The 12,530-nt window shown below is 35.9% G+C and overlaps 1 protein-coding gene across 5 annotated transcripts in view; it reads right to left on the bottom strand.

Moving 5' to 3' along the window:
* The window catches only part of LOC136031412 (uncharacterized), an 89,871-nt gene that overhangs the window by 30,935 nt on the left and 46,406 nt on the right, over positions 1–12,530 (bottom strand). For 4 of the 5 annotated variants that reach the window (XM_065710964.1, XM_065710966.1, XM_065710965.1 and 1 more), the window contains exons 7-9: positions 10,987–11,264; positions 9,570–9,679; positions 4,477–4,671 (exon numbers count right to left, since the gene is read on the bottom strand). In XM_065710964.1, the coding sequence (XP_065567036.1) occupies positions 4,477–4,671; positions 9,570–9,679; positions 10,987–11,264 (583 nt within the window). The remainder of the gene's footprint in view (positions 1–4,476; positions 4,672–9,569; positions 9,680–10,986; positions 11,265–12,530) is intronic. The other variant, XM_065710968.1, reaches the window with a different exon arrangement.

Here is a 12,530-nt window from a genome sequence, read left to right on the forward strand (position 1 = left end):
GGAAAAAACTGAAAAATAAGCTAACATAAAGGTAAAAACCAATAAAAACTAAAAAGAAAAAAAGGAAAAAACTAAAAAAAATTTTCATCTAAAAAACTAAAAAAAACTAAAAAAGGTAAAAACTAAAAGAACTAAAAAAGAAAAAAATAAATGACGACACTCAAAGAGAAAGCGACCAGGACAAAAGGAATGTTCGATTAGCAATCAACAAAGCACCGGGACATAGGGAGCATAAATGACGACCAGGACATAAGTAAAAAAAAAATTAACAAAACTAAAAAGAAGGTAAAAACTACAAAAAAACTAAAAAGAAAAAAAAACTAAAAACTAATAAAAAAACTAAAAAATCTAAAAATCTAAATAAACTAAAAAAGAAAAAAAAAGGAAAAAAATAAAGGAGAAAAACAAAACTAAAAAACGAATGTATATACAGACCGGTACACCGGGATACAAATGACGACCGGGACACAGGGAATATAAATGACGACCGGGACACAGGGACACAACTACAACGGGGACACCGGGGGAAACAGGGGGATATAAATGACGACCGGGACAAAAAAACTAAAAAGAAAAAAAAACTAAAAACTAATAAAAAAACTAAAAAATCTAAAAATCTAAATAAGCTAAAAAAGAAAAAAAAAGGAAAAAAATAAAGGAGAAAAACAAAACTAAAAAACGAATGTATATACAGACCGGGACACCGGGATACAAATGACGACCGGGACACAGGGAATATAAATGACGACCGGGACACAGGGACACAACTACAACGGGGACACCGGAGGAAACAGGGGGATGTAAATGACGACCGGGACACCGGGACAGGGAATGGTCGATTAGCAATCACCATCAACAAAGCTCAAGGGCAATCATTAGAATCATGAGGTATAGATCTGAATACAGATTGTTTTCCCATGGACCATTATATGTTGCATGTTCAAGAGTCGGTAAACCTGACAATCTATTTATATGCAAAGACAATGGGACAGCAAAGAATGTTGTATATTCGCAAGTTTTACGTAGTTAAAACCATATATATATATATATCTATCTATATTCACAGGTGGGACATAGGGACACAACTACAATGGCGCGTAACTATTATGGCGCGTAACGACTTACGCGCGCGGGGGGGCTTGGGGGGGGCGCGAAGCGCCCCCACCAACTAGGTGTTGGGGTGGCGCGAAGCGCCACCCCAACAGCTAGTATATATATATATATATATATATATATATAAAGAAAAATCAACTTCCAAACAAGAAAAACAAATAATATGAAATTAATCCAAACAGCACTGATAAATAATATTAAATGGCAGAAAATGAAGTAAACCGTTTAAACTTCTTTTGAACGTATGGGACTCCATTGAATCTACTACATCTAAAGGGTAGGGAATACAATATATTTACAAAATAAAACTAATCCTGTAATACAGAGGGAATCTTAATAAAACTTCAGATAGCGACAAAACCCCTATCGAACCTTTAACTGCTCCGTTTTCGACAGCGAATCCCAAAGTGGTGAAATATACAGCACATGAGGCAGAGCTAGAGCGCTATATAGTTTAGCAAGTACACACTTACTATAACTATACTTCAGTGCAGCAGGTTCGGCATAGCTGGCGCGGAAACCTGATATGGAAAGTTCAGTGGTAAGAACACGAGTACTAAGCTTATCTGGACCATAAGCGAAGCCAAGGTATTTCAGAGAAGAAGATTCTATAATAGATTTACCTGCTACAATAACAAATGAAGAAGATAAAGCTTTACCGCGGGCACTATAAGCGACAAATTCAGTCTTAGCAGCAGTAACATTAAGTCCTAGGAGCTTATGACTAGAAATCAAAGAATCTACGTTTGCCTGTAAAGTAGAAAGACTCGAACTGACAAGCAGGACATCACCTGCGTAGCAAATCAAACTGAAATCACAAAGGTCACTATAAATTCCACCATTAATTGTCCTAGTTATAGTGGTCGTAAGAATGTTAAGTGAGTTAAGTGAGAATGTTAAGTAAGAGAGGCTTAAGATAGAACCTTGTCTGAGTCCTCTAATAAGACGAATAGGCCCAGTTAAGACATTTTTCAAGTTTAACCCTAACATAACTATGGCTATATCAATATGAATAAAACGCAACTATATGGGGCGTAACTCCAAAATCAAGCAAAGTCAAAAATACTTTTGGTTGGACTAAAGAATCGAATGCTGCTAGTATATTTACACTACACAGATATGCAGGATTTCCCAAGTTCTCAGCATTACTGCAGACATGTTTCAGCAGGCAATGAGCAAACGCACAATACAGATGCTTACGAAAACCAAACTGTCCATAATCTAGCACGCATTTACGTATCGTATCAGGCAGGACAAGACTTTCTTGAACCTTGCTTAAAACACTAGAAAACAGTGATAGGGCAATAACTATTACAAAAATTGGCATTTTTTCCCTTTTTAAAAAAAATATTCATTATTGCACCAGAATCAAATGAATTAGATACTTGACCTTCATCAACACACATTTGAAACAAAAGTGACAGATGCTCAATCAGTAGTGCACTTGCGTTTTGAGGGCAGTGGTGTTTAATACCATCTAAAACAGGAGCTTTACGACGCATCAAAAGCCGGATTACACCCACAACGTCACTTTTAGAAACAGTTACGTTTGTATAATAGAGGGTCAAGCCTACTTTGTAATAAGACATCACTTCTAATTTCTAAATTCGAATCACGGGAGCCAAACACAGCAGAACAATGTCGAAACTATTATTCTTCAGAAATACCAGCACTCCCTTTACTAGGACCGCTTTGAATGTTTCTATATTTTTCCCATATGAAGTTCGGATTTTTAAGAGCCTCAGCAGAGGCACGCACAGCTTCCCTAGCTTTAAGATCACTGACACATTCGGTATATTCTTTTTTTTTCTTTTGAAAAGCTGGAACAGAAGATCAGAAATGGCTTATCATAATCACACCAAATGTGATACCACATTTCCGTCTTTTAGCTGTGCTTAAGCTGAGATCATGACTCTAACCAAACTTACGGGTACCTCTCTTCACTTTCAAACACTTCGTAGTAACGAACTGTAGTAAGGAGCGACCAGGCTCAATGCTAACTGAAACTCTAAAAAACGGAATTTTGATACCAATATATGCATCAAAAGAATCGGAGTTTTATGCTGATTTTAAATATAAGTTTCATCAAGTTTAGCTTTACCCATCAAAAGTTACGAGCATGCAAAAATTAGCCTTATTTTCAAAAACAAATGGGGAAAACACTTCCTAAACACGCGCATGATTATCAGAAATAAGCCCCTTCGAGAAAAATTTTACTATTGTGCTCATAGCAGCCACTTTCAATACAACATCTTCGTGGCGCAAGGTCGTTTTAACAAAGTTCAGAACAGGCGCATACGTATATTCATATTCGTTTGTCATGATGTCACATTCGAAGCCCAAAGCCAGCGACACAACTTATAATTCAACGTTCAGAAAGAGATATTAACAACCACACCACAGTCTAAGCACTCGAATAAACACCACAATAAACAAGCTAAGTGTCGGCCCCCGTTCACCTTATCCCTGCAGTTGAAGGGAGTTTCTCTCGGCAGGTACAACGGCGCTTGCGACGGGGGAACTACTCCTCTCCTACTTGCCAATTAAGGTTACCAATTAATGTAACACTAATATTTACACATGATTATTAGTTATTCTAATAATGTAACCCAACCAATAAATGCCAATTAATAAGTATTATTAAAAAAATAAAGAAAGGACCGAAAAACTATAAAGAATAAAAGTAAATGAAATCCCACACCGCGCACCACATCATCAGGCGCAAACCATATATTTGTGAAAAACGTGTCATGTTAAAACACTTCTCAAGCAGCTGAAGGGTTTTTGCGAGACCCACAGGGGGAAGCCACACCCGGCAACTTTGAAGGCTTTGGCTTAGCCGTGCGTGTTGTAAGACAAGCTAATTCAAGCAGGTAATCCCGTGAGGAAACTAGTGGAGCTTTCCGCCACTGTGTGGACCCTGGGTAGCTTTTTACTGCAGTAAATTGTTAGCAGTAGTCATATAAAAAATATTTGATTGTTGCTACTTCACTGACGTGGAGCTTATTATTATTTTTAAACCCAAAATTCGAAAACAGCAAAGGATTAATAATCGTCTTTCACATCAGATGCATATCTATTACTAAATCTAATTCGGGATGCCTTCTTATAGATTCCATAAAAAAAACAAAAAACGTTGGAACGTTAAACCATTCGTAGAAAAACGGATCGATCCAGCAGCTGTGCTAATATTGGAACGTAAAAAATACTCCCTCATCAAAGAGCTTACCTGCATAGTATTGAGACATAAATAAAGATAAAAATGCTACTATTCATTTGCTATGGTAATGATGTACCTGGATGAAACAAAATAAGTAAAGCAACTGCATCATATCACTGCCAACAAGCAGTGAGTGAACTTACCTGTAGAGTAGCACAGAGAAGTGATTGAAGATAAAAATACAGCGATCCATCCACTATACTAATGATGCTTTCCTCCATTCGAAGAATCTGAGTCAATATAATCTCAGTGGCACGTGCAACATAAATATAGCAATCTTTTGGTGAAATTTCGACAAGCTCCGCAAGTGCCGCATAGGAAGTCATGCAGAGATTGTTCTAGAAATTAATTTAACTTTCAATGTTGGCATTAATGTGAAGAACGATTGACAACATACTTTATACAAAGAAATGATGTATATATATAAAAATAAGTTGTTTGTTCGTATGTCTGTCTGTCGACTGACGTCATTATGAGGGTTGAGCTGTATGTCGTCATGTTTGTTATGACGATGCTTAGTATATGACGTCATTGTAAGTATTTAAGAAGATCGTTAAAAGAGAAATTTTTAATTGTAAAATGACTGAAGAATGACTCATTGAGAAATTACAGACCGGGACACCGGGACACAGATAACGAGTGGGACACCGGGACACAGGGAATATAAATGACGATCAGGACACTCAAAGAGAAAATACAGACTGGGACACCGGGACACAAATGACGACCGGGATACAGGACATATAAATGATGACCGCGACACAGGGACACAACTACAACGGGGACGCCGGGGGCACAGGGGGGATACATAAATGACGACGGGGACACAGGGAATGTTCGATTAGCAATCACCATCAACAAAGCTCAAGAGCAACCATTAGAATAATGAGGTATAGATCTGAATACGGATTGTTTTTCCCATGGACAATTATATGTTGCATGTTCAAGAGTCGGTAAACCTGACAATCTATTTATATGCACAGACAATGGGACAGCAAAGCATGTTGTATATTCGCAAGTTTTACGTAATTAAAAACATATAAATATCTATCTATATTCACAGGTGGGACACAGGGACACAACTACAATGGCGCGTAACGACTTACGCGCGGGAGGGGGGGGGCGCGAAGGGCCCCCACCAGCTAGGTGTTTGGGTAGCAGGAAGCGCCACCCCAACAGCTAGTATTATACAATAATGATAAAGAAAAAAAATTAAGCAACAAATGACATTATAATCAAAACATTTTCTCTTTGGACCAATTCTTGCCTAAAAACCAAGATTTTCGAAGACGTTTCTCTTGGTCATTCCAAAATTATGTTTTTTTTTTATAGCAGTATCACGTTTTCATTAGGATTGCCTGATCAAACAGTGAAAATAAATAAGGAAAACTAAATAGTTAAATTTGACAACGACATCTCCCAGAGACATCTACATCTTCAAAAGAAAGCCACATCTTCTTAAGCTGTTTCACACCATATATTTTAAGGCTTATTATCTACTGAATTTTCACCTACGTTTCTTTTTTTAAGCACCAGCCACTACTCAGGACAACATAACTGCGTGTGATTACAGAAAAAAAAAATCATTTCCGATTTCTAATAATATTTCAAGAAATATGATGTTGTAAGCTTCCGCTAAACCAGTTCTGACTACCAGGTCCCATTTTCCCCTGGTAATTTAAAGGCAATATTTACTATTTTTATACACTAAACTAAGGACAGGGTTTCAGCTGAAAAGAATGGATTTCTAAAAACTCGTGCCGTAACGATTAAGTTTAGGTTGGGCAGAAGGAATTCTAGATATATTTGCATCTCCTACCTCAATGCTGATTTTGTTTTGAAACTTAACATCGAAACAAAAAGTACAATAATGATAAAGAAAAAAAACTAAGCAACAAATGACATCATAATCAAAATATTTTCTCTTTGGACCAATTCTTGCCTAAAAACCAAGATTTTCGAAGACGTTTCTCTTGGTCGTTCCAAAATTAAGTTTTTTTTATAGCAGTATCACGTTTTCATTATGATTGCCTGATCAAACAGTTAGAACAAATAAGGAAAACTAAATAGTTAAATTTGACAACGACATCTCCCAGAGACATCTACATCTTCAAAGGAAAGCCACATCTTCTTAAGCTGTTTCACACCATATATTTTAAGGCTTATTATCTACTGAATTTTCGCCTACGTTTCTTTTTTTAAGCACCAGCCACTGCTCAGGACAACATAACTGCGTGTGATTACAGAAAAAAAAAAAAAAAATCATTTCCGATTTCTAATAATATTTCAAGAAATATTTCAAGACAGGGTTTCAGCTGAAAAGAATGGATTTCTAAAAACTCGTGCCGTAACGATTACGTTTTGGGTTGGGCAGAAGGAATTCTAGATATATTTGCATCTCCTACCTCAATGCTGATTTTGTTTTGAAACTTAACATCGAAACAAAAAGTACACCGTTAGAATTGCCTTGGCCAAAAATCCAATTCAGGAGGCTTACAGTCTCTAGGCTGAAAAAACAGGGAAAATCCATTGGCATGAAAAACAAGGAAAGTCGCCGCAACCTAGTAAAATCTGCGAAGCATCTTTTTTTCCTTTTTTTTTCTTGTCTGGAGCTGGAGGGGCACTGGGATATCATAGAAAGCTGTTCAAGGACTCATTTTAAAGCAAATTGCAGCATATAGTCACTTTTATAATCAGAAAAATATGTTTAAAATAAAATATTTTTTTATTTTACAGAAAAGTGAATTTTTACCCACAAGATTATGGTACGCTTTAAGGTTTCTTGGGTGACAACGCAGTTTGTTCTTTACGGGGCCTTGGATAGTTGAGATTGTAACGAATGTTTTTCTTTAACTATCTACATGACATCAAGAGTCTTTTGGACTACTCTGAACCTATACCTAATTTCCTTTCTCTGGTTAACACTGGTCCTACTTACTTTTTGCACTTCATCTCAAATTTCTATCGGATGCATTTGGGGAAAAGAAGATGTGAGAGGGGGAACTAGTTGCCCTCCGATTATTTTAAAATATTTAATTAGTCATTAGAGCTTCTTCTTTTCAATTGAATGGACTCCCATCAAAGTTCATACGACCACCCCTTTCATAGAAACCTCATATGCTAACATTAGCTTAGATTAGGCAAAGGTTCGTTATAAATATCAGATATGGGTTAAAAAACCTAATGGTGTTGCTGATCTTCGTGTCATGCCCCTTCAGCCGGGAAATGCAGTTGAGGGGCTGGAAACTAGCCATCCTGTGGTTTTTCTCACTCTTCCTGTTTACCTTCCCTAAATTTCTCCAGGTACCCATTTAGAGTTGGGCTCTGGATGAGCTTACAGATTTACGCCGCTGATCCCGGTCCAAACAAAATAACCAGCGACACAAGGACTCGAACCCCCGTTCTCAAGGAGAAAGAAGTATAGTGAAATCGAGTATAGCGTGCCAACCGCTCGACTAGGACGGTTAGACTAGAATAGGATGGCTAGGATTCGACTAGAAGCGTCAGGTTTTGAATAAGATCCACCATCTCTCTCTATCTGTGCTCAGCTTTGTTGCTTGTATAGTGATGGTTTGGTTTTGTATACTGTATAAAATATTATTGGCACAGTTCGCCTCTATTCCTGTTTATTTAATTTTGATTTGATTTTTTTTTTAATTTTTCAGGGCTCCTCCATCGCCACAAAATCCAGTGCTGGATAAATGTGTGATAGCTTGCCCCGACATTACTAGGCAAATGACAGCCGGCTCCCTAGTCACAGCTGTTGAAATGTTACCAGTAATGCCCAAAACCACAGTCTTCCCTGTGATTCCACCAAGATTGCCAGTGTCACCTAAAGGGTGCACTGCATCAGTGGAGCCATTGCTTAAGGTATCTAAGACAGCTAAAGCACCAGGCCAGGCAATGGATGCCACACTTGCTGCTATTGAAATACCCATTGCTCGTAAGAATTATCTATTTCGCTCTTTTTTTATATCTTTATATGGAGACTAATATAAACATTGTTTAGCTGCTTAAAGGCATAATTTGTCCTGAGGATTGGGAACGCGGTATTTCAAGTAAATCTATGATTAAATTAAAATTTTAAGTGGGTGTCAGCATTTTAATTTAAAGGACGAAGTGGGATTTCGTTGTGGAACCATTGATCATCCTACAGAAACCTTTTTCAACTAGCTACATTACCACCAAAATCCTACTATTACTTTTATCACTGTAAAATCAGTTAATGTTTTTTTTTTTTATAGATGCCTTTAATTTAAATCCAAATATTATGTGTTTTTTGTCAAAAATAGTTCTGTGTTTATGTGTTAACCAAATTCTGAAAAAGTATGTTTTTAAAAACTAAATTTTAGAAGGGCGTACTGAAAATGAGCAAGAAGAGCAAGGTATTAACGAAGGGACAAACCCCCTCATATATATAATCAAAAATATAAGAATATAAAAGTTTGTTACGTAAGTTAATTCTTAAGTTACGTATATTTTTACTAATAAAAATGTTCGTTAAAAATTAAAACTTCTAGTTGCCTTTATAAGTAACCGAAAAATTGGAGGGCAACTAGGCCTCCTTCCCAACCCCTTATTTCTCAAAACCGTCTGATCAAAACGAAGAGAAAGCCATTTAGCCAAAAAAAGAATTAATATGCAAATTTCATTTTAATAATTTATGTACGGAGAGCCAAAATCAGACATGCATTAATTCAAAAACTTTCAGAAATTAAATAAAAAAACAAGTTTTTTGAAATGAAAGTAAAGAGCGATATTAAAACTTAAAACGAACAGAAATTACTCCTTACATGAAAGGGGCTTTTCCTTGCGCTAAAGTTTGATTCTTTCTCGCAACTCTACTTTTTAAAACAATAAAAACTTTAGCGTAAAGAGCGGAGTGTCGAGGAGGAAAAGCCCCTTTCATATAAGGAGTAATTTCTGTTCGTTTTAAGTTTTAATGTCGCTCTTTACTTTCATTTCAAAAAACTTGTTTTTTTTTATTTAATCAACTTTAGGTCCCTTAAAACCAAGATAAAACCGCAGACAATAGCTTTGAAGATAGTGGTTGTAGCTCAGACAGAAGAATTTTCTTGCAATATAAATATTCTCGGATCAAACCTGGATTATTTGAAAGACTTTCGTAACGAAACTTTCATGCTGAATTTGAGCGTACTAATCAAGCTAAAACGTACAAGAAACCTATAACTTAAAACGAAGAAGGGAATTATTAATATGAAATTTGGCAAATTACCAAAGCGCAGGCAGAAGCAATCTCGTTCTCACTTGGAGTGTCTTGGAGGGCCTTCAGTGTACTCAGGATCCAACATATATCAGCAGCAACTCTTGGTTCAGTCTCCAAACCTAAAATAGCAAAATTATTACAATATAAATGTAACACAATTCATACAGCTTAAAGTAATTCGTAGGCGACTATCCCCACGCCATATCACTGCAATACGTAAAAGATAATACAAAATCAATCACAAGTTGCAAAAAGCCTTTATAAACATAGAATGTAAATAAACAAAAAAATTTTAATCCAGCATGAAATAGTTAAGAATAAAAATTGAGTTTTCCAAAAGGGGAACATAACCTTTTGGCTATAACCTACACGAATTATGTTTCTTATGAAAAAGAAAATAGTAAATCTGGTCTTTATAAGCACGAAATGTAAAAGTGAATGAACGAACACTGTTTTCAATATAATATAGTTAAAAATAAAGCAGTAAGAGTTAGCGAAAGGGATCTATGGCTTTAATATTTGGCCACACGAATTATATTCGTCCGTATGAATTAATTATGCTATATAATTAACTATATTGTAATTAATTAATTAATTACATTATACGGCCATACTAATTAATTATATTATAATAATAGATGAAACGGTCTCTTCCAAACAGTCATTTTCTACATATCTCGGGAATCTTGCAGAAAAACTTATATTTTAAACTAGCTCCAGGAACTCCACAATTCTTACCTTATCGATTTTCTTTTAACTTTGTCCGAGGTCAAAGGACAGTTTCATTAGTCATTTTTAAGGATCAATTTGTTCCTCCCTCCTCCATATCATACCCCGGCATTTAAATGGATGTGGTATGTATTAAGGTGTTTTTGCTTAATAACTGATGCTGAAAATGAGTTGAAATTGAACCCCACTCCGTCTGATGTTGCTGTGAAACTGCTTTAAAACCTGGCTTTCGTTTGGTTAAATTTGATTCAAGGATCCCTTTTTCTATCATTCATTTTCAGTACGCCCTTCTAAAATTTAGTTTTTAAAAACATAATTTTTCAGAATTTGGCTAACACATAAACACAGAACTATTTTTGACAAAAACACATAATATTTGGACTTAAATTAAAGGCATCTATAAAAAAAACAACATTAAATGATTTTACAATGATAAAAGTAATAGTAGGATTTTGGTGGTAATGTAGCTAGTTGAAAAAGGTTTCTGTAGGATGATCAATGGTTCCACAACGAAATCCCACTTCGTCCTTTAAATTAAAATGCTGACACCCACTTAAAATTTTAATTTAATCATAGATTTACTTGAAATACCGCGTTCCCAATCCTCAGGACAAATTATGCCTTTAAGCAGCTAAACAATGTTTATATCAGTCTCCATATAAAGATATAAAAAAAGAGCGAAATAGATAATTCTTACGAGCAATGGGTATTTCAATAGCAGCAAGTGTGGCATCCATTGCCTGGCCTGGTGCTTTAGCTGTCTTAGATACCTTAAGCAATGGCTCCACTGATGCAGTGCACCCTTTAGGTGACACTGGCAATCTTGGCGGAATCACAGGGAAGACTGTGGTTTTGGGCATTACTGGTAACATTTCAACAGCTGTGACTAGGGAGCCGGCTGTCATTTGCCTAGTAATGACGGGGCAAGCTATCGCACATTTATCCAGCACTGGATTTTGTGGCGATGGAGAAGCCCTGAAAAATTAAAAAAAAAATCAAATCAACAATTAAATAAACAGGAATAGAGGCGAACTGTGCCAATAATATTTTATACAGTATACAAAACCATACCATCACTATACAAGCAACAAAGCTGAGCACAGATAGAGAGAGATGGTGGATCTTATTCAAAACCTGACACTTCTAGTCGAATCCTAGCCATCCTATTCTAGTCTAACCGTCCTAGTCGAGCGGTTGGCACGCTATACTCGATTTCACTATACTTCTTTCTCCTTGAGAACGGGGGTTCGAGTCCTTGTGTCACTGGTTATTTTGTTTGGACCGGGATCAGCGGCGTAAATCTGTAAGCTCATCCAGAGCCCAACTCTAAATGGGTACCTGGAGAAATTTAGGGAGGGTAAACAGGAAGAGTGAGAAAAACCACAGGATGGCTAGTTTCCAGCCCCTCAACTGCATTTCCCGGTTGAAGGGGCATGACACGAAGATCAGCAACAACATTAGGTTTTTTAACCCATATCTGATATTTATAACGAACCTTTGCCTAATCTAAGCTAAACTACCATAACCTAACATTCCTCTGAAAATATCTAGCATATATATTCCTCAATCCTTCAAAGTGCCATCCTTCAATGTCCATACTTGTACACCATCAACGCCAGGATCTCTAATATCCTAACCTTAGTTTGACGAGTTTCTTTCTGTTCATTCATACTTTTTTCAGCTACAGAAAAAATAACCTGCGTCTTGGACTTTGTACCTTTTCTCATTACCTAATAACAACTCTTCATCTTCTTGATCCCTGGTCAAAAAAGGGGTACGGGCCTCCAACTTTTTCGGTCACTTAAAAAGAGCAATAGAAAATCTCAAAAACAGAATAATTTCTGTTTGTTTCGAGTTTTACTGTTACTCCTTACTTTATTACACAAAACGTCTGCTGATGAACAATTTTTAATAATATTATATAATTTGCAATACAAAATTTTAATTCTGAAGGAGTAAACTGGATAATGATCGAAATTTCTATATTGTTAATAGCGAAACTATGTCAAATAAAAACAAAATGACACACTACAATAAGTTGCCATTTAAAAAGGTTTATGATTGGAAGTAAACATTACTGAATTGACAAAAAGAAAAAAGGGTCAATGAAGAGCTTAAATTTATAGGGCTTTAAATTATTAACTAAATTTATAATAAATTTAAATTTAAATAAAATTAAAATTAATAATAAAAATAATTAAAATAATAATAATTAAATAATTAAAATAATAATAAAAACTA

This window comes from Artemia franciscana, chromosome 9, assembly GCF_032884065.1.
Source record: "Artemia franciscana chromosome 9, ASM3288406v1, whole genome shotgun sequence".
Lineage (NCBI taxonomy): Eukaryota > Metazoa > Arthropoda > Branchiopoda > Anostraca > Artemiidae > Artemia > Artemia franciscana.